Raw genomic sequence first — 25733 nt, 5'->3', positions numbered from 1 at the left:
ACAAGACAGGGGATATGAGGAGGTGTGCTTCCGGGCTTTTTCAAGTGTCTGAAATCAACTGCTGGGAGTTATTACTCGGATCTTGATGCAGTCATTCAAGTCGAGGAACCCCTCCTAACATGCGACCGGGCCCCCCCCCACGGAGATGATGGAGACAATGGGGCCCAGCCGGCTAAGAGTCCGTCTCCACCGGAGCCGCCACCGTGGACGGCATTCGCTTTAGCCGTCGGGGGTAAAGTCGATGCATCGTTGCCTCTTGATTGGGCAGGCCTCAGAGGCGGAGAGAATGCCGGCCTGGAAGTCGTATATTAAACAGCGGCTTATCGGGACTATCGCCGCCTGATCTGCCTTTGCTCAGTCCGTGCTCGTGATACATCGTACATCATTTGCATGTACAGGTGTACTGTCCGCCAGGCGATACCGGCCGACCTATTTGGCTGCCCAGGACCAACTTCGACTAATAACTGAAGCCCCTCACTGCCAGCGGCTCAGCACATTGCTCATCGCCAACCATTGAACTAATAATATCCCCCCACTCCGACCAAGCCCAACGCTCTGTTACTTGGGCCATCTCACCACAGACATTTGAACATGGCTCAAGACAAGCCCCCCGTCGCCTTCATCGGCCTTGGAGCCATGGGCTTCGGCATGGCCACTCACCTCATCAAGCAAGGCTATCCCGTCACCGGCTTCGACGTCTGGGGCCCAACGCTGGACAAGTTCAAAGCCGCGGGAGGCAGCACATCGTCAACGCCGTCCGAAGCCGTCTCAGGGAAGGACTACTGCGTCTGCATGGTGGCAACCGCCCAGCAAGCACAAGCTGTCCTGCTGGACGGGGAGAACCCGGCCATCACATCCCTCCCACAAGGCGCCGTCGTCCTCCTGTGCTCGACAGTGCCCTGCGCGTACGTCCAAGGGCTCGAGAAGGAGCTGGTATCAAGGGGCCGGGGCGACATCCTGCTTGTGGACTGCCCCGTCTCAGGCGGAGCCATAAGAGCAGGCAATGGCACGCTGTCCATCATGGCTGGTGCGTCGGATCAGGCAATGGAAAAGGGTCTGGACCTGCTCAAGGCCATGTCTGACACGGAGAAGCTGTACATTGTCAAGGGCGGCGTGGGAGCAGGCAGCAACATGAAGATGTGCCATCAGGTGCTGGCAGCCAACCAGATCCTGTCTTCGGGTGAGGCCATGGGATTCGCGAGTCACCTGGGCCTCGACCTAGACCAGGTCTCGGCCGAGATTATCAAGTCTGAGGGGTGGAGCTGGATGCTGGAGAACCGCATGCCTCGAATCCTCGACTCGAATCATCAGCCCCTGGCCAGCGCAGTCACAATCATCATCAAGGACACGAGCATCATCACCTCCGAGGCCAGACGGTACAAATTCCCCACACCCATGACGAGTGTTGCAGAGCAGGTGTACTTCTCGGCTCTTGGGAGGGGGTTCGGCCCTGACGATGACGGCGGTCTCATCCGTCTCTATACAGAGGGCAAAGGCCGTGTAGGTCCCGTGACTGGGCTGGCCCAGACCAAGGAGGACAAGCTGTCTCTGGTCGTCAGCCTGCTCAAGGGCATCCATCTCGCCTCAGCCGCCGAGACACTGGCCTACGCACACCACGTCGGCCTGGATCTGGACCAAGTCTTTGAGCTGTGCATCAACGCCGCTGGCGGCTCCGCGATGCTCTCGGCCGTGGGACCAGAAATCATGAAGGTGCTCCGTGGTGAAGGGTCCCAGGAGTTGAGCCAGACGAATGCGACTCTGCAAACATTTGCCTCAGAGCTTGGTTCGGCGGTTGATGAGGCTCAGAGGCTCAAGGTTCCCCTGTTTCTCGGTAATGCGGCTCTCAACCTGATGCGGATGGCCCTGCGAGCCGCGCCCCAGGGAGTCTCGGAGACGCCCGCAAAGGCGATTGTCGGTGTATGGAGGTAGTCAAGCTGAAATAATGAAAGGAGCATGTTTTATGATTATTATCTTATCCATTCAAGCATTTTGTTCAACCCCAATGAGCTCGCTTCATTTCTATCGTTTTCTGTAGACTATAATCTGACAGTAGGAGTCTCGGAGAGTCGGAGTGGTGGATTCGGAGTCGCGGAGATCCGGACCATGTTTGTAAGCGACCGCATGATACCGTCATCAGATTCACTGGATGGCTTCAACAACATTTGGTCATGACCTCAAATTCCCCCAGTAGAAGGACAGCTTCATAATCTGTCGCGTAGTCGATTAAATTCTATAAATGCGTCCACCATCCACCTCTTCCACGCCATCAAGACATCGTCCACCATTGCTCTTTGTGACATCCCCAAGCGACTTCGCCACATCGCCACTCCATCAGCACACAAACACAACCATCACTCACATTCAACCACCATGAAATCTATTGGCATCTTCCCTGCCTCTGGTGGCCTCGGTGGCAGCACCAGCATCCACCTCCTCACCCAGGTCCCAGGCAACCAGGTCACCCTCATCAGCCGCCACCCCGACAAGGCCAAGTCCTTCCCCGGATCAGACAAGGCCACCTTGAAACAGGCATCGTACGAGTCGACCCCAGCCGAACTCGAGGCTGCCTTCAAGGGCATCGAAGTCCTGTTCCTCATCTCCTACCCCAGCCACGTCCGTGATTACCGCGTCCAAGTGCAGCTCCCCGCCATCGACGCCGCCCACCGAGCAGGCGTCAAGCACATCTTCTACTCCTCCCTGGGATTCGCGCTGCCTGACAAGACCAAGTCTCTCGCAGAGGTCATGCAGGCGCACCTGGAATGCGAGAAGCATCTTCAGAAAATAGCTGCCTCTGATCCCAGCTTCACGTGGACGAGCATCCGCGAGGGGCTGTACCACGAGTCCTTCCCGATTTACACCTCCTTCTGGACCTTGGAGAACCCCTTTGACGAGATCCTCATCACCCACAATGGCGGGGGTGCGGGTGTCAGCTGGGTCAAGCGCGACGAGCTCGGTGAGGCCAGCGCCAAGCTCATTGCGCAATACGCTGCGTTGTCTTCCCCTTCGGATTTCCCCTGGATCAACGATCTTGTCACACTCACCGGGCCGCGAGAGTGGACACTTTCCGAAACGGTCGATGTTCTTGGTAAGGCAGTCGGCAAGAAGGTTATCATCAAGCAGGTCACTGTGGACGAGTGGTTGAAGCAACCCCAGATCATCGAGTATTTCGGGACCGAGGAGAAGGCCAGGACGTGGGCCACCGCTTGGGATGCTATCAAGGCGGGCGAAACATCCTTTGTGGGCCCGACCCTGGAGGAAATTCTGGGGCGACGGCCCGAGGAGTTAGATGTGACTATTGAGCAGATGGTAAAGTCGCTGAATGCCTAGGATATTCAGTAGAGCTTCACATCACTCATCTCAGCGTCACCAGCCAGCTCTCCGTACATGACACCATGAATATAACTCTCTCCCACAATCTTCCATCCATCTTCAAACTCCCTCAATATCATCGGCGTGCTGCATCCCGAGAGAATGACCACTGCATCACCCGCAATGGCCGTCGCGGGAACGAGCCCCATCCGCCCACCCTCGGTGCCAACCAGCCTCCTCCAAGCCGTGGCATTCGTAGCCCAGCCAAGTGCCTCACACTCCTCCTTTGTTGGACTGTACAACTGGTCCTTTCTCATCGACTTCTTCCACCATGGATATTTTTCTGGTCCAAATACAAGCTCCTTCAGGGTATGCCCGCACAAGACCAACTCTTTATTCCGCTTCATCAGCTGGTTCAGACTAAAGCCGTTGCTAAACACTCCGGCAACTCCCTGGTCCCATATTCTAGGGTCTAGAAGCCATGAGTACATCTCGGGTGCCTTTTCACCTCCCTCTGCCGTGGTGTCAGCAACGATAGTTCTCCAGAGTGCTGTCCTGGTGGCCTCCAGGTCTCCGTACAGACTAGAACCACTTTGGGCAGCGTTCATCGGGTAGCTTTTGTCGACCTCGGCCTGGTTGAACGAGCTCAAACAGCTCAGTTTGTCAATGACGACACCTTTCACTGTCACAGAGGAATCCGCGGTGAAGCAAACATTCGCCGATGACGGCGGGCCGCCCGCCTCGTACAGACCAAAGAGCTGTGCTGTTGGGGCCGGCTCACACGCCCAGCAGATGGCCCAGCTTGGAAGGCCGTGCGTGCACTCCGTCCCGATAGAGGTTATCCCGTCGGAGGACTTGAACATTCCTGCCAAGACCCCAGCAATTGGGGTGATGTAACGGTGGTTGATAGCAGAGGGGACATAGACATCTTCAGGTCTGTACTCGTCGTGGATGATGCTGGTGCCAGACGAAGCAAGGCGAAGGACATTGAGATCTCCGCCTGCAATCAACTTGGCTGCAAAGTCTTGGTAGATTTCCCCAATCACCAGGTTATAATCGGGTACGATTGTCACCCTCTCGGCAATCTCCCTGATACCAAGAATGCCATAGACCTTGTCCTTCTCGTCAGTAATTGTAGCTTCTCGGCTCAGCAGCAGCGGCTTGAGGAGATCGGCCGCAAGTCCTCGACCACCAGGCTTCTTCTGCTTGAGCTGAACCTTGGCCATCTCGACGAGCAATTCCCACATCCTCTCGGGTGCCCACTGCCGCCCATACACGTCCCTGCCGCGCGCAAACTCAAACGTCCAGGCGGGCATCGCCGTCAGCCGTATGCTGTGAGCAATGTCTCGACCAAGTCTGGCTTCATCTTGCGTGATGTACTGGGCTGATTCGTACAAGTCGTGCCATACCAGGGACCTAGTGCCGCATAGCACGGGGGAGTCGGCGCGGGCCATGGCGACTTCCTGCAAGATCCACATTCGCCTCCAGTATCGCCGCGTGAACAGGTGGAAGAGAGCCTTGTTCACCTCTTTGCGCAGGGGGCTCTCGTAAGTCGCCCACTTGATGAAGAAAGGGCGAACATCGATCTGCTTCTTCTCGCGGTAAAAGGTTGTCATTGACGGGTTGGCTCTGACGAGTGACGCGATCCATCGCAGCGTTATCATGGCAAGGTCGCTGTCATCTGCCTCAGGGCCGAGCCAAACGACGACTTGCCATGCCAATGCGTAGATGTCGCGCATACGGCCCACCTGGTGACTTCGCTCGTCCACGTCGCCCTGGTTGATGCAGATGGCGTCGATCCAGAGCTTGAACCCTTGCTGGATTCTTTGGCATCGTCGGAGCTGGAACAGTGCGTCCCAGAGATTCGGCGTCACGGCAAACTCGTTTCCATTCAGGAGAATATGACGCCTGGGCTCTGGAGGGCCCCAAGAATATGAGAGAGCGGCATAATCCCCCCAGTCGAACCTCCAAGGTAGGTCTTCGTCATTCCCAGACTCCGATGTGCCGGTCGTAGTTGGCTCCACAGCATGATGGTCCTCAGGCTTCACGCCCTTCTTGAAAATGGTCTCAATTTCGAGAGGTTCCCGGGTCTCGGGCCAGAAGAAGCTGTCGCCTTTGAATCTTGACTCGGGAGCTGACTTGGCGGCGGTTCCTAGAGAGACATGCTCGAGGCGACAACAGATTATGGACGTTGGGTCATCTCCTGCAGGCTCGATGGTGACAAGGCGAATTTCGTCCCCTTGCAGAGCTTGGTACGGAAAAGACATTTCAATCAGCTTGGACCTCAAGAGAAGACAGAAACTTGAGGCAAATTTGCGTGATTCCAGACGAAACCATCAGCACTGGAAGACCCATGAAGGATTCAGCGGAGCTCTGGGCTGAGCTGAGTCCCCTTGAGCGAGGGGTCAATCAACGCGCCAAGCCAATGGTAGTAATACTAATACCTATTTACAGAAACATCTGCAGTCTGACTGGGATAGCTTTGCCTCTCCAAAGCGTCATCTATGCCCAGGGGTCCGAACTACCTAATTGGCCTCATGAAGCGCTCGGCTACGGAACGTCAACTGGCGTCACACACTCACCCGCAATTGGACGCGCCAGGAATGTTTTGAGTTCTCCGCGTACAACATGAGTAAGAACAGGTATAAAAAGAAAGAAAGAAAAATCTTTTACTGAATGTATGAAACCTAGCTAGAAATAGGGGGGCGTGTTGTTTGGGTCTGAAACTGCAGGAGATTGATTCTTGGTGGTTGATGTTGGAGGATAGCTGTGTTCAGTCCGCGCGTGTGAAGAGGTCTCCTGAACCCACACTAACGCGTTCTTCCACAAGCATAACAAACAGCTTAAATCAAACAGTGGAGACCTCCTGGGACGTACATTGTACCAATGTACCTAAGATGGAAGTCGATTGCATCACGTGATATTTGTGGCGCAAGCCCCAACAGCGCTGAAATCATTGGAATGAATCTGAATTCCTTAACAACGCTTACCTACCCTGCGGCACCTCATCATGAAAGCAAATATACGCCATTACTATCTACCGTAGTATGCTGGACTGCTCTGGTTAGAATAGATGGGGGTTTTTAGTTGAACGAAGCAGCTTGCGTCCAAGTTAATGCTCTCATATGTATTGAGATGATTTCTGTCGGTTGTGATACCTATCTATATGTATGCTGAAGTACGAAAAAACCTGCCATGTGCAACATCTTATCTAGCAATTGCTGTATAAGTTGAACATGTTCCCTCGATAAAATCAAGTTCATTGTCACAATATCGTTTCTAGGTTATATCTGATGAAGTCTTTGCTTCTGTCCTGTATTTCCGTTCCCGTCGGTACTTGGTATTTAATACAATAATCATATAGCCTGCACTGCAGGCATAGAACGTCGCAGTGCCAGCAAGTTCCAAATGCAAATAATCAGTCTAAATACAATATAATCCATTTCCCCATTATGCAGCATTACTCTTGCATGTCCATGGGTCTGTCATCTCCTCTGTGGCGATTGCCTCAATCGACGCCCACAGTCCCAGCACGCAGATGCACGATCCAATCACAACCAGAAAACTGTTGGCGATGAAGCGCGCTGTCTGCTTGCGGCCCTGGTTCAGCCACTTGCCCTTGTGCATCCACAGCCAGAAGATTCCGGGGAGCCCGTAGGAGAACCAGCTCACAAACAGGGCGCTGACCAGACCGAGAAGGCTGTTGAACACGGGGATCGACTCGGCAACGACCATGGCGATGACCCAGATTGCAAAGGTGATGGCAAACCAGGAAACCGTCGACACCTTGGTGCGCCTCACCGCATGCTTGGTGTTGCGGAATATGCGGGCAAAGATGTAGCTCGCAGCAACGTGGCCATAGATGACGCCGGCAATAACGATAGTGGGGATGGCAATACCCCAGGTCGCCTTGCGCAGGATGATGGAGCTCGACGCCGAGAGCGCTGGCGAGGGAACATCCGGGCCGACCGAGACGTAGATGACGATGGCTGCCACCAGGTAGAGGGCAGTGTCGGTAATCTGAAGGAGAGCGAGAGCCTTAGGCCAGTCATCTGGGTTCTTGAACTCGCCAATGACGGTGAAGAAGCACGAGTGGCTAGCTATTCGGGGGGTTAGCAACGTTTCTATTCATCCGCTAGATTCTTAGCCCGAGGCGGTACTCACAAAAGGCGACTGCAATGTTGGTGACGGCGAGGAAGGCGCCCGTGAAAGGAAGTGCACGGAAGACATCAATGCTTTCACTACCAATAGGGCGGTTTTGGCCAACATCTCCGACAGTCATCAGAGTAGCCACGACGATAGATGCGCAAGCTGCTTCGGTCAGCGATTTTGCACTCCCTTCTCTTCTTGATTCGGGGTCAATACTCACAGGCTAGAGACATCCAACTCGTGTACTTGAGCGTCCTTGGAAGGTTGAGGAGCCAAAAGATAGCCAGGCCAACGACGGCCCAGACAATGGTGCAGGTCGAGCTGTTGCTGAGGGTGTTGATGCAGATGGTCCATGTGAGAAGATGGCTGCCACAGACCAGAACTTGGAAGATGACCTGGGCCCAGCCAAAGACCTCTTGGAAGAGCGGACCCATTCCGATCGATTTCCCAATCACCTCGACGGCATCGCCAAAGTTTTCGACGTGCGGGTACTCCTTGCGGAACTCTCCGAGAACGACGCACGAATACGTAGACATGCCACCCATGACCAGGATGAGAATGATGCCGGGCACGAGGCCTACGGCGGCAAGAACGGACGGGAGAGACAGGATACCCAGGGAGACCGTCTCGGCGATGAGGACAATGCCACCTTGCCTGCATCAGGTTCAGCGTCAGATTCTTGGGAACCTAGGGTTAAGATCGGCAACGTACCACCAGGTGAGCGTTTTGTAGTCAATAAGCGAGGCTTCATTTGAGTCCGAGTCGCCAGCCGCTACCATATCATCTTCGTCCTGGACCTCGCCTAGAGGCTTTTTGGTCTCCTCGATATCTCTTGGATCGGTGATGGTGGGAGCAACATCGTCGCCTTGGATGCTGGCGCGGTTGCCCATGTTGGCGTTGTTGGGATTGCAGAAGCGACCTCTGACGTGGTGTACAGGGTCGGTCGGAGTCGAGTAAAAAGAAAGAGAGAGAGATTCTGGGACAGAAAGGCCTCGAGAACCTGTATTAGATCGAGCACCGTTGGTTCCGGGGGCAGTTCTGTTAAGAGCCGAGAAGAGAGACACGGCTTATGCGACGGAACAGGCAAGGGATTCCCCCACGGGGTATTAACGGTAAAGGGAGGATCGAGGAGCGGGTGGACAGGAAACAAATTGGCCAAACTTTACGAGAGAGAAAGATAATGTTGAACTATAAGAACATGCTTGCGAGTTTATGTGGTGGAGTAAAAGCCTTCTCTTGACGTAAAAGTTTGCTGAAGCCGTAGCATCAATGCCGTAACACGGAGCGAGCAGGGGGCGTACAACTCGTCGACTGACGTCCACCAACTCCACAAAGCCAGGTACCTTGCGGGTCAGAGCGCCATGGTGTATCTCTCTGGCGCGTTGTGTGGCCCGGAGTGGGCGATCTGGGGCGGCAAGTCACCAGACTTGTGGGCCGGGCTTCATAGAATGTTCGAATTTTCCATAGCCGACGTTCCGAAGGCGGGTGATAGACTCCTTTGTCGGCGCTGGCGCGAGTCGTGGTGCCTACATCGGAGCGACGGGCTGACTTCGATGGCCTATCGCCACCCTCCGTACGACGAGTCGAGCCGTCCGCGACAATAAGCTTTGGTGACCCGGGCAGTTTGTCGTGAGTCCTGTCAGCTTCTGGGAGTTTTACCAACCTCCTATTGGGTTAGGGCTCTGCATTTGGGTTGGGTGGCGAGGCGCTAGAAGGACCTTAAGTCAAGGCCGCATTCGTTGAAATGCCCGAGGGCATGTGGCAGGACAGGTGTCAGGACAGCCATCATCAATCATGTTAACGTAACGTCGACTCGTTATTGCAGAGGGTCTTTCCATGTCTGGTATCAGATCAAGCTTTAATCACTCCACGATGAGTCGTTCCGTAGTGTATGGGGAACCGCCCAACCTCGGTCTCACGACAGGCGCCTCGGCCGTCTCGCCCGCGGAGGATTTGCAGGGGAAATAAGAAGCTGGTACGGGGAGGGCTCGTAGTGTCTCACTTCGCAAGTCGTACCCGATATCGGGTATTAACTACTCGTAGGTACTCGTAGTCTCCAAGGCGATATTAGGCGAAGTCCCATCAGCGTCGGTCCGTGCTCATAAATGTCGCGTGGAGACAGTTTGAACAAGGGACCTGGAGATCAACGGTAGGGACAGTCTGGGGTTGGAGCAATTGGCTCAGACGAACTTCAAGCCTGTGGGCGGTGCTTAGCGATGTCTTTGACCGTTGCCTGAGCTCTGAAAGCGTGGTGGCCATGATGTCGATGATGCCGAGGGATCCGCGTTCCCGCCGCATTGCCCGCCAAGCCACTGGTATTGGGTGGTGACACTTGCTTGACAGTGTGGTGCCGCAATAGTGCCAAGTGGTGGAGCTGCGCGGCAGATGATGTGGATGAGACACTGTGGCGCACGGGTTGTTACCTGTGGTCGACTTGGCTGGCCCACCCTGTGGCGGATGTGTGTGGCGCGTGAATATACTCATATGTGGCTGAACATGCTTCTTCTGGTTGCCGGTATCGGGTTTGGGAGAAGTTGAGTGCAAAGGGCATTGGGACTACGCAAGTGCTCCAAGTGAAGAGCAAAATCGGACGTCCCTGTCGAGAAGATCATGCGGGTGGTGATGCGTGGTCTGTTGGCGCGATGCAGGAGGATTCTGACTTGTGTGCCCAATGCGCCCTCTCCTCTCGCCCCGTGGCCCCCAGATTGCCAGTATATACGAGGTTCGGCTCGAGCGTAAGCGACGGGGAATCCTTTATCGTCAGCGTCACATCGTGCGAAGGTCGATTCTTGAAATGGCCCAAAATACCCGGGTCGCTGGGGCCGAGTGGGTTCGATTACTCGTACGGTCGCTTCGACACGGGCGAGAATTTAAGGCTTTGTTGGGGGTGGTGGTCGCATCGGGGGCCAGGTTGTTGGACGGAGAGGGGGCGGGAGAGTTGCGTTTGAACGCACGGCGATAGATGGTCATGACGTCCAACGGCAGCTCCCACACCACCAGAGATGACTGGCAGATGCGTGAATACGCATGCTGGGGATGAGGGATTATGTAGATGTGATTTATTCAAGTCGTAGGACGTGGAAATGAGGGGGAGAGCTCGGGAGCTCTTGCCTGCCTGATGGCCGGTGTCGGCCATTGATCACGGAGGTGGAGCGCACGCCAAGTTTGCCAACCGCACGATCTCACCCATCCACGACCACCACTGCGCCAGTGACCACCCACTGCTTTCCAACCGGGCATTATTATTTGGTCCGATCGATCCTGGGTCCTCTTTATTCTCCGGCGCAGGGCCAAACCGGGGTGCGAACCTGGGGATAAGAATGCTGTTGTCTGACTACTACAGCTAGTGGCCACCGACTGACCCCATCGGACCTCCCGCCCTCTTCAGCACACCATCAGGATCCACGGACCACAGCCTAATGCGAATATGGCGTCGCTTATGGCCGACCCCGGCGAGACTTCGCTGAATACGTTACTCTCGACCCTGACTACCACGCTCCACCCGGCGACGTACGTCTTTACCACCGTCCGCGACGCCGCAAAGTTCCCGCCATTGTCCGAGGTCCAGCTCCTCTTCCGCGAGTCCGAAGGCATCACCGTCATCACCACGCTCGACTATGCGAAGGCTCACGGTCTGGAGTACTTCTTCCCGTCCAGAATGATCACCCTCAACGTGACCTCGAGCCTCGAGGCTGTAGGCTTCATGGCCGTGTTGGCCACAAAGTTGGCTGACAGGGCCATGGGTGTGAATCCCGTGAGTGGTTTCTACCACGACCACCTTTTTGTTCCTCTTGGCAGGGAGGACGAGGCTGTGGAAGTCCTGGACGAGGTGGCCAAACAAAAGAAGCAAGAACTTGACAATAATTAGGCAACTGGCCATCCAGGGCCAACAACCCCGTATATAGCATCTATATATCAGTTCTTGATGTATATACATGGGCTTTGGGGCAGCTGATCGGTTTAATAGGTCTCAGGTAAAACAATTAATCAAATGAATTTAGTATCGCAACTATTTGACGCTGATATTCAGTATCGACTCCGAGCTATTTACATCATTCGCGCCCTGGAGGGGTTTCCACGCTAACTCAGGGTAGTAACTCGATCACTCCCGCTGCTCGAGGTGCGGAGGAATTGGCAACTGTCGCCAAAATTAGAGCATCATACTTCTTCTTCCTCCTTTACCTCGTCCTGACTCTCAATCACCCTTTTCTTTCGCCCAATGCCAAACATCAGGCCAATCTCTTTCCAGAACCCCATGGGAGGATCCGTCTCCATCGCCCTGGCTTCGTATGTATCGATGGTCGGCCGGTCCCAGATGAGGTCCGCCTCATGGGGCCTGACAAGCTTGGTCCTCTTGAGAAGCTTCCATCCGATGAATAACAGCGGCGCAGCGACCTGCATGGTGTAGTTGGAGAAGAAGGATTTTGCGTCCCCTTCGACCAAAGCCCTGTACCCGTAGGTGTAGACGACCACGATCTGCACAATAAGGGCCACCCACGCCCCATAGGGCTGGAAGTAACCGTAGTAGGGCCGCGTCCGGCGATCGACTCCCTGAGCCTGGCAGGCTCGGTAGTAGAACAAGAAGGTGATGGACATGACGATGTAGTCGACAATGCCTCCACCGGTAATCAGCGACAGGAGAATGTTGAGCGCCTCCGCGGACCCCTTGCCGAGCTGGAGGAATGATAGAAGAGGGAAGAGCATGACGACGCAGAAGCACCACACAGGGACGCCATTGCTATTGCACTCGCGGAGGATGGCGGGCGCCCGCCCCTCGAGGGCCAGACTGTAGAGAGACCGTGTGGCGCAGTACGTATAGGTATTCCCGGCGGAGAAAATGGTTGTGAACAGCAGCGCATTCACAATGTGGGGGAGCACTTCGATGCTCATGTTCTCCATGGCTATGACATAGGGCGATGCAGCAGCACTCTTTCCACCTCCTTCACTTTCGATATAGATGGCATTCAGGGTCAAGTCATTCTGTGGCAGAACAATCGTACAAGCGATGGCACCCCCGATGAAGAATAGGCCAAAGCGGAAGTAGACTGTTTTGAAGGCCGACTTGATGTAGAGGCTCGGATGCTTGGCCTCGGCAGCGACCATAGAAATATAGTCGGGTCCGACGACGACGAATGCGGCCGTCGCGAGGGCACCCATGAAGCCTTCCAATCGGCCCTTATCACTGGATGAAATATATTGGACGAATGCGATTCCATCGTTCCAATGACTAAAGCCGTACGCGTCGCCCTCGGGGTTGCCGCCGACCATAGTCACAAAGGTGAAGCCGAAAAGAATAAAAATGAGGAGAACCTTGCCTCCAGAGAGCCAGAACTCGGCTTCTCCAAAGATGCCAACGGCGAGAACGTTTAGTATACTAGAAATTCGCACACACTTAGCACATTAACGGCACAGCAAGAGGGGGTTTGGAGAGAGACTGGGGACGACTTTCGTTGCGGATCCTCGTGAAACATTTCGAGGCCTAGATCATCGTATCAGCTTCTTACCCATATATGATGATGACTCCGGCACATATTCCGGCTGTTGGCCCTGCGGCGGCCACGCCTTGGTCCCAGAACGAGAGGACAAGGTTTAGAGCGACGATCTCGAACGGGATCAGGAGGGCCTGGTAGAAGAAGAAGTTCCACCCAACCATAAATCCCAGGGCATCGTCGACCCAGGCACCGGCGAGGCGGATGAAGCCGCCGGAGACGGGCATATAGGTGCTCATTTCAGCAATGGAGTTATTGACGAGAGCGACGATGCATGCGTAGACCACGTAGCACAGGAGCAGGTTCCCGGGCCCCGCCTTCGCGAGACCGGCGCCAATGGATATAAAAAGGCCCGTACCGATGCTGCCTCCGATGGCAATGAGCTGGATCTGTCGGTTGTTGAGGCGGCGATGAAGTCCGTCGACATTGTCACCAGCGTTGGCCCCTACTTCGTCACTTCCCCTCCTGGAGGGAAAGCATCTCCCGAGTATTCCGCAATCCATGTCGGCGGCCGGAGTATATTGGGGTCGATTTAGTTTTGCTCCAATGTTCGTGTGCTCCTTGAAATACAGAGCCCGTGTCGGAAATTGTCGAGTTAGTTGTAGGAGGGACGATGACGAGATGTTGGGCTCGGGAGACGAGAAGGATACTTAGTATACAGCAAAATTATCCCTCCAGAAGAAAAAGCCTCTAATGGAAGTGTTTGTGGGGTACTCCACGAGGCTGCCACGGCGTCTGATAGGCAATATTTGATTTAAAGATGGTGATGTATGCATACATGGCTTGGGGGATCTCGAGATCCACACCGTCGAGGATACAGGCAAGCACTGTAAAGCGTGTAAACCTTAGGTAACCTTCATCTTTGAGTGGCCAATAGCTGTTTGTCAAAACGTGGCTGGGGCTTTGTTCCGGAAAGTTTCCCAACAATTGCTGGCAGGTGGCAGTAGCCAGGCTTGATTAAGGCAGGAACGGGTACGAGTCTTTCAAATGGTAGGCTAGAACTGGTGGAAACCTAGAGGAGGGAATATTCCCACGCCTTCTCGGGAAATTTGCACCTTTTCAATCGATATCCCCTTCTTTGGACAGTCGTGGCTATCTTGCCCCCACCCCTTGTTCCTCGGCCACGACGCCGGAAACCTGCATCTATCGGTGGGCGGGATTCATTAGTGGAATGATAGTGTGGCGACTTAGTCCTATCTGCCCTCAAGCTCGACGTTGGGTCAAATGGAACTCAGGCAAAGGGCTACGTTGGGGAAGCGACTTTGAATCAGACAACGTCATGCCAGCCTACGCACTAGGGGAGATCAGCCACCGCATATACTACCACCAAGTATTTTGTAACATACTCTTCGGATACCGGCCGCACAGTCAAGACAGTGTGGCAAGTAGGCTAGTGGATGGCCGTGGGCCATTATGCGACGTCTGTCGAGGAATTCCTAAACTGGTAGATTCAAGAGACGCCATAACGTACTCTAAAATCATATCCCCGTGGGTACTTGCCACAGACAGGATAAGCAACGCAAGAAAACAGAGCATCATGGGAATTATTATCTGCGGAATAGCCAATGTGTAATACAGGCATCGAACACTATCCTAGCCACACCTCCCATCAAATGACTTTATTCCATGCAAGGTAGTAAAACAATGCATACAAGGGTTGACCCGTTACAAGTCCATAATATTTTAAACCCAGTGAGACATAATCACAAGTACGCTACGGGCAAGATGAAATTCAAGCTAGTGTCATTTGTAACGTTAAAATATACCCGTGGCCTGGAATTCCTGTGCCACTCGGATATACTAATGAAGCCGGGAATGAAATACCAAATCAGACCACCCAGTCATAACTTGGTCATCCTACATCTCGCTCTGGCCAGAGGTATGTCCCTCCGGGGTGCCCACTAGGCATGGCAAGGGTGAGTCTATGGATTCCGCGGACAATCTGTGCCCGACACTGTCCCTTTGCAATTTCTTCAGCGTACTATTCATGTTCTCAAGAATCGGCAAAATGACGGCCAGTAGCCTCTGCTCCACGTCGGCATCTGAACTGGCCGCGCCCCTTTCGACGCTGGCTTCCGCTGTCGGCGTCTTGTCGTCATCGCTCTCGATTCTCGGAGCCTCGGTTAAAATTTGGCGGGTACTGTTGCTGGTCGTAGCGTTGGCATTCAGTGCTTTTAGCGTTCTGCAACGGTGTTTCTCTCGAGGTTGTCTCCACCCGTCTTCCTCGCAACCCGCGCCAGCTTCCTCCCCGTCCTCCTCCATGTCTTTCCCTTCTAGAAGCTCCCGCCGCATCCGATCTCTGAGTGCTGCCAGCCGCCAATCCTCCGCTGTCTGGCGTTGATGTGCCGTAAGCCACTCGCACTCTTTGCTCCGGAGGCTGCGGGTTTGGCGAGTGTTCCACGGCGACGGGCCCAAGGGATGACGGTTGATGGACGGTGGAGCTGAGGTAGGCTTGGGTCTTGGGAGACCTAGACGGGATGACGAAAGATCAGGGGAACTAGGCGGTGTAGATATAGGGGGAGAGCTGTTGCATTTGGTTGGGGCATTCGTATTGACGGTCAGTTCAAGGGAGTTCTTCGCAACTCTGACGGGAAAAGGTCGTTGCCAGATATTGGGCTTGGTGTCTGATCGGAGAGATGATCGGTGAGGTAGATTAGGAGGCGATGAGCCGTTGGATAGAAGAGATAGAGGACGTAGTATCGATGACGGCGGGGAGAAGTCGATGCTGGCAACTGTCATTATGGGGGAGATGGATAATATCGGGCGTGGTGGATATTGTCCGGACTTCTTAGAGTTTGGATCGGGATCGGGCTTAGTCTCCTCTACCATAATGGGCGAGAAACTGCACACGGTCGAGGCGGGGGCTCTCGGCGTCACCGGTGTTGTCGCCTCCTGCACGGTCTCTGGAATCTTTTGGGTCATGCCCTGCGAAGATGGTTTCCGAGAGGCGTGACTGGTTGTGCCTTCACCGTCACTGTCTATTGTAGGTGTTCCTGGTGGTGATAAATGACGGGCAAGTGAAGATAGGTCCTGAGAGACCCTGTGGGCAGTAGGTGCTGGGCCTTGTCTAGTCTGCGGAAACCATCCTAAGACCGGCGAGTCAACCGAATCTGTGAGAGCAGGATCATCCCGACCAATGTGAACATCGGTCTTGAAGGCGACGGAATCTCGCTGTAGCCTCTCACGCACTCGAGCTCTTCGTGCCTTTCGTCGTTCAGCAAGGGTTATGGTAGTTTTGCCTGTGCCTGCTGAGGAAACAGATCTCGTAGAGCAAGCTGTCTCTGATCTCTTACTCTCATGGCCGAGTGTTGAAGATTGAACGGAATACCGATGAGATGGGTGCCGTTTTCCGTAGGTTTCCTCCGTAGCCGTCGCATCACTGGTGGCGGAAGTGTCACTTCTTAATGAATGACGAAATTGGTTGCTGATGGTTGCGGATTGCCGGGATGAATCAATTGTGCTGACAGTGGATTGCCGCTGAGACTCGAATTCCTCCAGACCGGAGGAATCCTGTGACGCCCTTTGCGTTAACGTGGCATTTGTACCAGGTAATGTTGTGCCCCGCTGGGATGGGGTGTCGCCGGTTATGGTTGGCGATGTTTCCTGGTCATGAAGGTGAACACCATCTCCGGTGGCAGACAGCTCTGCTGGCCCTGTGTTATGGCCCTTTGCGGATGTTGGGATTGGTTTCTGAGAAGCGACCAATGTGTCAAAAGCACCGTCAGATCTCCATTGCTTCGGTAGAGGGCGTGTTGGATGAACAACCCGCTCGTCCAGGTTGGATGGGGGCGGTGACATTGCCGTCGAGCGTTCTGCTAAAGGTGGTGTCGCGAGAGACCTTCCAGGAACGGAGGAAGTTATGCTATTGCTAGCTGAGTGAGAAGGAATGCTTTGAGGGGGCGAGGGAAATGTCATGCTTGCTAGCATCTGGGGGAAGCCAGGTGAGTCCGGGGGCATTGAGATATCGGGAACCTGCAATGACCCCTTAATGTTGCTGTTTTCCAGCTTCTTCCACGTCTGCGGAAGCTTTGGGGATTTCTGGGAACCCCTCTTTGCGCCCAAGGAGCTGCTCGGGAATGCCAGGGGCTGCGATTTATTGTCCGGTGATTTGAGTGAGACACCAGAAGACGACACCATTGCAGGCTCCACCGTGATCTCTGGTGTGGGGGTGGCATCGGGGTGTTTCTCGTCGCCAGTGGCCTCGGCAATCTTTGTCTCGAGAGCAGTGTCCATTACTGTTGCATTCTCAGCTGGTTCCAGATTCTCAGTTGCCGACTTTTGGTCTTCAAGCCATTCATCCACGAGCTTCATGAACGATCTCACGCTAGGCTCCGCTGTCGTCATACTAACCGACAGTCTCAATGAGTCCTTGCCTGCTCTCGATGACCTTCCCGACATAAGCACCTGGGAATTAGAACTTGATAGACTGTTCCGGCTCTCCACGCCACTAGATTGAAAAGCCGAAAATTGGGTCTCGAGAGGATGCCTCCTATCACCAATCTGACTGGCGGGCGGCAGAGATATTGCCATGTAGGTGTATCCAGCGGCAGTTGTTTTAAGCACAGTGCTGTCGCTGAATCGCAGAGACTTTGGTCGCGTCCTGCCTTTGTGTCCCCTTCTCAGCGACCGTATTGACCACCTTGTATTCTGGCCCGGAGTTTTCGTTCCAAAGCAGTCTTCCATAGGAGAGGGGTCGTGTGTTATAGGAGGCCGAGTCTCTCGGAAGAACCGGGCCAGTTCTCGCAAGGTCTCCCGGTCGACCTGCTCCCGGGCCATATCCCGGAAGATATCATCGTCCTTGTTGGGGTCCCTCATGATAGTGGCAGTGTTGCAAATATCCATTGTCGATGCTGCGCGAGGCAGGGCTGCTCGCCTGGAGGAGTCCCTTGGTGCGTCAAAGATGAACTTGGCACGCGCCGTGCTGTCGGAGAGCGACCGGGTCCGTGGGTGGGGCTGTATCGGCGTCATGGCGATGATGGAGCTGCTGACCATGTCTCAGGAGCATCGAGAGAGATAGCTCCGTATGGGCATTGTCATCGCTCTGCGCGTTCAAGTTAACCAACGGCCTCGAGCTGGCAGAATCGTGCTTACGTCTTGATCACCTCCGAGAGACTAGAGGCTTGATCGTGGAGCAGTCACGCGCGCAGGTCATGTCCTAAACATCGGAGGAGTGTGGAGGCATCAATGGATAGAAAGCAACGAACTCTCCATCAGGAAGACGCTGAGAAAGAATGAGCGGATGGACGAGGTTGGCGAATGTGCGAACAAAGGGGGGATCAAAGATCCTCTTTTCTCTCAACTCCGCCCTGGCTCCTGGCTCCTCCACATCTCCATCTTGTCAGAATCCCAACAACGCGTCATCCGGAATTGGCTCTCTGGCCGGGCGCTAACCGCCGGATCGGAGACGATCAAGGAACACAGCGAATCGGTCACTTGTGACAATCTCCAGCGGTGCAGTGACGACTGCAGTCGGATGTGGGGGTGTCACGTTGAAGTAAAAAAAAAAACCCCCCAAGTTAAAAATATAATATTAACTTACGCGGGACTCGGAACAGGTTGGGATCGGCAACGCTATATTCGCGATCATTTCCTGGCTGCTTGGCTTAGATGATGGTGGACCTCTGGTCCTAGACCTGATAAGGTCAGAGATGGCCACAGACGGTATTACCATCGTCACGGAGCGATGTACGAGTAGATGAACCGTTGCCTTTTGTCGCGGGCTCATCAAAGCATAGCCTATGGGGTTCCGGTGTACGAAATACATAATGATAAATGCAATACGGACCCGGATACCTAGCATCTAGTTCGGATGTCACCCCCGTCGCGTGCTTTCAACGGTTTAGCCTCGTGGGAAACGCCGGGATAAGCACAGAGGGCCTCTGCGGGACTTGGGCCAACTACATACGGATAGTACTAATAACAATGCCGACGCAGGCACAAGCACGGCCCACGGGAACAGTGTCTTCCGTACGGAGTCGCGGTTAAGGGGACCAACGAGAGGACCGCAGCACGTTGCTTCTTCAGCTAGCGCCGGCTTAGATTATGCGCACATGGTTGATGGTGGAGGTGAATTTCGATGCGAACCGGGGTCGCGCAAACGCATCCTCCTATGTATCTATACTCGAGTGTACGGACGGATACGTACTGAGCCTCCCCGACCTCCAAGTTAAGGGTCAATCCAGATGAGGACTACTCGTAAGATACGCGACAGTCAAATTGAGGCCAACCAATATCAATAATACCCACGGGCAGCAACATGGCCATGGTCAGTGTGCCAAAAATTAAGGTGATTGATGGGTGGGCTGAAAATATTGAAATTAGTGGCGCATCACCCCTGGAAGACAAGTGACAGCAGCCGAAGTCCGAATCAACCATTCGTTAACAGTACTAGTATGCATACAGTAATACGTATTGTTATAAGAGGAATGGCCCCGGTATCTGCACCATTGGGTCACCACTCACCACAAATTGGACTGGCAGCCTCCAGTGCGCACCTGAGAAGTGAACATGGATGATGCAAAGGCGCGAGATTGATCAATGCTGTCGTCCATGCGGCTGATGAACCGTATTAATCAGCCTCCCATTCCAGGTCGCAGGAGCTCAGCACTTCTACGAGTACGAAGTACGTGCCAGGGCCTTTGCTGAAAAATATCAAGGCGTTTTTCCAGTCCACACCATCCGGGCCATCCATCCTGGAATAACTCGAGCCATAAACCTCACCACCAGTAAAGGAGCAACGGAAGACGTGGGATCAGTTGAATTCAACAAGTATGAATTCCTCAAAAGATTCAATTACATCCACGCCGAGCAATATTAACGAACAGAAAATTTGTCTTGAGATTTTGTACAGAAAAAAAAAAAAGCCCCGTCGTGAGGAATCAGGAAGCGCTATGTTTTGCCATCCGTATAAAACAATCCTCCGCCAACTCTAACCCGAGCATGTATTATCCGCCCTGAGTACTCGCACTTAGAGGAAGAAGGCCGCAACGAGGCCACCGGCAGCCAGGAGGGCAGGGGCGCTGCGGGAGATGGCAGCGTCCTCCTCGTCATCCTTCTCCTCCGCGTCGTCCTCCTCGGAATCAGCAGTGGCGCTGGGCTCCTCGGAGTCGCCAGTAGCCGAAGGCTTGGCATCGTCGTCCTTGTCGTCCTTGTCGTCCTTATCGTCCTTGTCGTCCTTGTTATCCTTGCCGCCGCCGCTGCTCCCATCGAGGAGATCGTCGCACACGCCGGTCAGGGAGTCCTTGACGTACTGCTCCTGCTCGTCCTTGGGGCACCCGGTCATGCACTTGAAGAAGGGATCCGCCTTGATGCTAGCGCAGGTGCAGCCGTGGATGGCCTCAACGGTAGTCTCGGTGCCATCGCACTCGCCGCTGATCCAGTCATCGGTGGACTTGTCAACGAAGCATTGGGAAACGCAGGGCCAGTTGCCAAAGTTGTCATCAGTGGCGGGCTGGGGCATGCCGAGGGCAGGAGTGATGACGGCCAGAGCGGCCAGGGCAGAAATGGTGAAATGCATGGTGTGTCGAGCTTGGTGCGAAGTTCGCGTCGGTTGTGATTAAAAGTTATTATTAAGAGGTGGGAGAGACTGTTTTGTAGAGTTGCTTGACTGCTCCAAATGTCTAGGCCGCTCGACAGGACGCGACTCTTATATGATATATCTACGTACTCCATTTCTCCTGTCAATTCTGCCAACGGCACAATAAGTTTCGCCCTGCCAAGGATATAAGGCAATCTCGCATAACCATCGTATAGACGGCTGCCAGCATGGCGAGCCCCGATTCAGAAAGGTATGATGCTGATACGGGGTACGACTTGCAGGCCCTAGTGCTTTATGATTCCATTCAGCCCCTTAGGTCCCGCTGTATATTTTTAACTGCTGTGCTGGCGGCGCCCTCGGGGGGCTCGGTTGTCGTCGCTAAGTCCTTATAAGGCTGACTTGGCATTCAGCCGCTCCCGAAAGATGACCCGACCAGATCCGATGGAAATTACACCTCCGCCCATTCGGGCCATCAATTCACTGGCTTCAAAGTTCCAAACCATTCTGTTCCCCTTTTTGGTCATACTTTGCACGGTGGTTGAGGAACATAGCGCATCGCAACGCGCATTGATGGCCTGTCATATATCTATACAGCGTATAAATGAAGCTGAAAATTGAAGCCCCCCCAATCAAGAACATGGCAAGACAGTAGTCAACATGTTATGCACGAACGAGTTGCCCCTCTTTACTTCAGTACCGGTGAGTCCAGATTCTCGGGCTCTCCAACGTTTGGGTATCTACCTACGAGTATATACGAGTATGCATGCAGTCACACTGGGCCGATATGACCATTGGGGATGACGGCGGGCGACGGTGTTAATACGTGACAAAGCGAAATTACCGGAATTAGCAGCATCCAAAATTATTTGCAGCATGACTTTATTTGTCCCCTCACTCGACAAAAAAAGACATGGGAGACCCATGAGAATTCACCATCAGGCCATGTGGTCGGGGAGTCGGGCTTCGGGTGCTCGGGAACCTGGAGGCTTTCTAGACCGCTCAGGTCTGGATGTGGCACCAGGGCTCAATGGCAGACCATGGACCAGAGTCCAGCCCCGCAACAAGGCGTAATGCAGTATGTGCCTGCAGCGAAATCTCATCTCTGCTGACGGGTTGTAATCCACAGGGTGAATTGACCCTAGTTAAATGCTAGTATGCCTATCGCTGGCGAATACCGACTCAGACCATCCTGGACTTCATTCCGCCTCTTCATTATTACAAGCTTGCAGAAATCAGAGCTTGGCATTGGCGGGGAGCGTGAACAATTCCTCGCTAACAAGTCTAGCAGCCTCCCTGGCCAGCCCCCAGCTGAAGACGTAGCCACCGCCTCCTACGCCATACGCATGAATAACATTCTGACCGTCCATCTTCTCTGCCTCCAGTCTCACGCCACCCTCCCGGTACGGTCGAAGGCCGACAATATCCCGGACAACCTCAAAGTCCTTGGGGTCTTTGGAGGGGAAATGTTGGGGAATGTTCTCGTGGATCCGGCGCAGGATCTATCAAGCCTGGTGTTAGAAATGACCGTTTGTCTTCTCTGCCTACGGGTGTCAAACTCACGTCTCTCTTGGTGTCCTCGCTCACGGTCGTATCAGTCTCGCCAGGCTCCTTGATGCCACCGAGGACGGCAGTTCCATCGCCCCGCGCAAGGTGATAGGTGTAGTCGTCTCCTCTCCTGATCCATGCCACGGGATACTTGGTCTTTGCGAGCACAGTCTGTCCCCGCACGTAGACGACATTCTGGTCCTGGACATCGGTAAGGTGCTTCGGTCCATCACCACTGGCGTTGATGAGAACATCGTGGCCCATGCCCTTGAGGTCCGCCAACGACCGGACGACACCTCTCTGGAACTTGACTCCAGCCGCCTCGAGCCTGTTCCTCATCCACGGCAGGAAGGCTGTCGGGGTCAGGATGATGCTTCCATATGACACGCCAAACTCGGCGTCGTGCGGCAGCTCCTCCTTTGTCATGAGGCGGAACTGGGGCACCTTGTTTCTATACCAGACCTTCTCTAGGGGGATGTGGTCCATGATATCGTGCATCTCGACACGCTTGACGCTAGACTCTGGATGCTGGGCAGCAAGCTGCCACCACGAGGCCAGAGAGTCGAGCTGCATCTTTTGCTCGGCGGGAGACGAGTCGGCCATGCCCAGCCAGATGGCTCCGGCCCAGGGGCTGGCCCATCCCCGCGACTCAGGATCGCCGGGTAAGTCACGGGCGATGATGGTGATGTCGTAGTTCTTTGGGAGCGAGGCCGCAATGGCCATGCCGGTGATCCTAGTTATACGTGGTCAGTCGTCTATACGTGGGTGTTGTGTTGTGTGAGGGGTCGCCTACCCGGCACCAAGAATTGTGACCTTTGGCATGATGAATCAGCGATGAGAGATTGGCGTATGACTTGGCAAAATAACCTTGAGTTGGAAGAATGAGAATAATCACTGGATGGAGAGCAATGGGTGATTATTTATCAGCTAGATGCTCTGTCCGGTTCTCGGAGTACAAAGGTGCTTGAGGGCATCTTGGCCAGATCTTGCCCATTCCCCGCGCAGAAGCGGGCACCACAGTGACCCAGAACAGAGTCACGAGGCCCACGAAGGGTCTTGGAATGTGTCCAAGGCGGGGTTGGTGCTGCGGCGAATGTATAGAGTCCGCTTTTTGGTCCCGATGGTTTGGGTATCTAGCCTCGGGCTGCCCAATGTGTTGGAGTTGGACTGGATATCGCTGGCCGTTGCTGGCTATCTCGCCTCGCATTGCCAAACAGGGACGGGTTGGACGCTGAAGCGGAAATTGGCGGGGAATAAGGCACTAGACGTAATTTTGGTTCCCACACATGGCACGCACGTGGTGGTTCCCGTCAAGCTGGTTACCACCAAGCCAATAATTCCCGGAGCAAAGCAGCCATTGTCGGGACCAGAGTGGTGCAGCTTGGCCTCGATGAGTCTAGTTCTCGTCGATAGCAGGCGTTATCTCGCCTCCACTGGCCCATTCTGCTGGAACCGCGGGGAAGCATAGCGGTATTCGGAAAGGTTGCGGGGGTCCAAGATAGCGCCAAGGAGACCCTGCGCGTTGAAGGAGATGCCCTGTAATATCAGCGGTGCCAGCTACGAGTACCTGTGTGGAACTGATTGATGGTCAAGGCCCTGGATGTTGATGTGACTGTGACATGGGAGACGGTATCCAACCCTGTTCCCCTTGATACCGGATCAACAGCCCCTTGCCCAAGGATATTTAGTCATACGCTGACCCCGGGCATCACCATGGCCTCGAAGATTTTCCATTCTTACCACTGACATTTGATGCCATCGTCACCGTTGTCACCACCGTGCGCCAGCCTTGGATTTTGCAACATGAGTGCCTCTGACGACGTCGAGGGCAAGACACCATCCCTCACCCTCAAGGCCTGTGGGGAGGCGGCTGGCATCTCCGAGTATCAGGAATACCAGAGACTCAATGCCCTTTTCACCGATGATCGATTGAAGGTGCTGGTCCGTAAAATCGAGTACGTCGACTCTTGAGCGCGCCCCATAAGCCTGCTTTGCTTTTGGTCCAATGCTGATTGATCGCCATCCACCAGCGTGAGGATCCTTCCTCAGCTCATCATCCTCTACCTCCTGGCCTACATCGACCGCTCCAATGCTGGTCAGTACTCGCATCGTTGATCTTTCAACACCCACCCCTTTCCACCCAGCCCACTTACCATCGACACAGGCAATGTCAAGCTGTTCGGCGCCCTTGACGACATGAACCTCTCGTCCCAGGACTGGAACACGGCCATGTGCGTCTTCTTCGCCACCTACGCCCTGGGTGGAGTACCGTCCAACATCGCCCTGAAGCGCTGGGGCTCCAAGCTGTGGCTCCCTCTGCTCCTGGGCACCTGCGGCCTCATCAACATCGGCCAGGGCGTCCAGAGCAGCATGGCCGGCCTCACCAGCTTCCGACTGCTGCTCGGCCTCGCAGAAGCCGGCATCTACCCGGGCTGCAGCTACGTGCTCACCAGCTGGTATTCGCCCGATGAGCTGCACAACCGGATGACGCTGTTCTACTCTGGAGCATCCCTCGCCTCGGCGTTTTCGGGACTGCTGGCGTATGCTATCGGCCATCTCGACTATACCTGGGGGTACCGCGGGTGGCGGTTCATCTATGTCATTGAGGGTGTCTTCACCATCTTCATGGCTGCCGTGGGGTACTTCACCCTGGCTGCGCACCCTGACGAAGGTGCGAAATGGCTCACTCCCGAGGAGCATCGCTATCTCCTGCTCCGGAAGCGCTTTGGCCACGGCGGAGGCTCGGAGGTGAGTGAGAAGGAAGGCTTTTCGTGGAAGTATGCCAAGCAGTCGTTCCGGTCTATCCATGTCTACGCCGTTGCGCTCTCCGAGTTTACCCTCTGCGTCGTTGTGTACGGTATTTCCTTCGTCCTGCCCTCCATCATTGCCACGCTTGGATACAGCAACGTGCAGGCCCAGGCCATGACCGCACCACCCTACGTGTTCGCGTGCTTGGTGGTTGCCTTGTCGGGCTGGGCAGCCGATAGATGGAAGCAGCGCGCGCTGTCCATCATCCTCCCCAACGCCATGGCTGCCGTTGGGTTCGTCATCATCATGGCTTCCATCAGGTACACCAGTGTGCCGGGGGTGACCTACTTTGGCGTCTTCTTCATGGCTGCTGGCCTCTACTGCATATCCCCATCGGCTACTGCCTGGGTCGCGCTCAACACAGCCGGCGACATGAAGCGAGGTGTGAGCATCGGCTTTATGATCTCCATGTCGCAGCTTGGCGGGGTAAGCTGCCCTGCAATCTTGTTCTGCCTGGATCATGCTGACACTAATGATTATACAGATTATGGGCTCTAACATCTTCCTGGGCGGAGAGGCTCCGACCTACAACACCGGCTTTGGCATTTGCCTCGCTATGCTGGTACTCTTTGGCATGGTGTGGCCCGCAATTTATAGAATCATGCTGAAGCGCATCAACGATCGCCGAGATGCCATGTCTAGGGAGGAAATCATGAGGACTTATACGGAGGAGCAGCTGGCCGACATGGGCGATCTCAGCCCGCTGTTCCGCTATGCTCTCTAGAACAATTATACAAGGGTGGAAAATATCAAGTAAGATCTTGAGAGGTTTGCCTGTTATGATATAGCCTGTTGTGTTACGGCAGTATCTGTACCCGATCTCGCCGGGGGGTTTGGATTGGCCTGGTAAGTGGGACGAGCCGGGGGCACAATGAATTTCTTTATATGCGTAACGT

General features: G+C 54.5%; 9 protein-coding genes across 9 annotated transcripts; 4 read left to right on the top strand and 5 right to left on the bottom strand.

The window, feature by feature from the left end:
• Window positions 1-591: 591 nt before the first annotated feature.
• ACO1O0_009413 (uncharacterized protein) lies at window positions 592-1929 on the top strand (the record flags this gene model as incomplete). The annotated part of the gene is made up of 1 exon (XM_083198762.1): window positions 592-1929. One exon carries the CDS (start codon window positions 592-594, stop codon window positions 1927-1929), a length of 1338 nt encoding a protein of 445 aa, XP_083046497.1.
• A 441-nt stretch (window positions 1930-2370) lies between these two features.
• ACO1O0_009412 (uncharacterized protein) lies at window positions 2371-3327 on the top strand (the record flags this gene model as incomplete). The annotated part of the gene is made up of 1 exon (XM_083198761.1): window positions 2371-3327. The coding sequence occupies one exon, from the start codon at window positions 2371-2373 to the stop codon at window positions 3325-3327; it is 957 nt and encodes a 318-aa protein (XP_083046496.1).
• A 5-nt stretch (window positions 3328-3332) lies between these two features.
• On the bottom strand, window positions 3333-5576 carry ACO1O0_009411 (HET domain-containing protein; the record flags this gene model as incomplete). The annotated part of the gene is made up of 1 exon (XM_083198760.1): window positions 3333-5576. The coding sequence occupies one exon, from the start codon at window positions 5574-5576 to the stop codon at window positions 3333-3335; it is 2244 nt and encodes a 747-aa protein (XP_083046495.1).
• Window positions 5577-6759: 1183 nt separating this feature from the next.
• On the bottom strand, window positions 6760-8348 carry ACO1O0_009410 (transmembrane amino acid transporter protein-domain-containing protein; the record flags this gene model as incomplete). The annotated part of the gene is made up of 4 exons (XM_083198759.1): window positions 6760-7409; window positions 7474-7620; window positions 7679-8112; window positions 8170-8348. 4 exons carry the CDS (start codon window positions 8346-8348, stop codon window positions 6760-6762), a joined length of 1410 nt encoding a protein of 469 aa, XP_083046494.1.
• Window positions 8349-10885: 2537 nt separating this feature from the next.
• On the top strand, window positions 10886-11326 carry ACO1O0_009409 (ACT domain-containing protein; the record flags this gene model as incomplete). The annotated part of the gene is made up of 1 exon (XM_083198758.1): window positions 10886-11326. The coding sequence occupies one exon, from the start codon at window positions 10886-10888 to the stop codon at window positions 11324-11326; it is 441 nt and encodes a 146-aa protein (XP_083046493.1).
• A 290-nt stretch (window positions 11327-11616) lies between these two features.
• ACO1O0_009408 (uncharacterized protein) lies at window positions 11617-13186 on the bottom strand (the record flags this gene model as incomplete). Its single annotated transcript, XM_083198757.1, has 2 exons — window positions 11617-12832; window positions 12963-13186. The coding sequence occupies 2 exons, from the start codon at window positions 13184-13186 to the stop codon at window positions 11617-11619; spliced, it is 1440 nt and encodes a 479-aa protein (XP_083046492.1).
• Window positions 13187-19914: 6728 nt separating this feature from the next.
• ACO1O0_009407 (uncharacterized protein) lies at window positions 19915-20463 on the bottom strand (the record flags this gene model as incomplete). Its single annotated transcript, XM_083198756.1, has 2 exons — window positions 19915-20337; window positions 20362-20463. 2 exons carry the CDS (start codon window positions 20461-20463, stop codon window positions 19915-19917), a joined length of 525 nt encoding a protein of 174 aa, XP_083046491.1.
• A 1253-nt stretch (window positions 20464-21716) lies between these two features.
• Window positions 21717-22851, bottom strand: ACO1O0_009406 (FAD-dependent oxidoreductase; the record flags this gene model as incomplete). The annotated part of the gene is made up of 3 exons (XM_083198755.1): window positions 21717-21983; window positions 22045-22762; window positions 22823-22851. 3 exons carry the CDS (start codon window positions 22849-22851, stop codon window positions 21717-21719), a joined length of 1014 nt encoding a protein of 337 aa, XP_083046490.1.
• A 981-nt stretch (window positions 22852-23832) lies between these two features.
• Window positions 23833-25561, top strand: ACO1O0_009405 (uncharacterized protein; the record flags this gene model as incomplete). The annotated part of the gene is made up of 4 exons (XM_083198754.1): window positions 23833-23984; window positions 24060-24124; window positions 24194-25263; window positions 25322-25561. The coding sequence occupies 4 exons, from the start codon at window positions 23833-23835 to the stop codon at window positions 25559-25561; spliced, it is 1527 nt and encodes a 508-aa protein (XP_083046489.1).
• Between the last annotated feature and the right edge of the window lie 172 nt (window positions 25562-25733).

Source organism: Amphichorda felina (assembly GCF_050947745.1).
Source record: "Amphichorda felina strain 45539 chromosome Unknown scaffold_9, whole genome shotgun sequence".
Taxonomy (NCBI): Eukaryota; Fungi; Ascomycota; class Sordariomycetes; order Hypocreales; family Bionectriaceae; genus Amphichorda; species Amphichorda felina.
The sequence above is the reverse complement of the archived record's forward strand: the minus strand, read 5'-3'. Positions and strand labels throughout refer to the sequence as shown.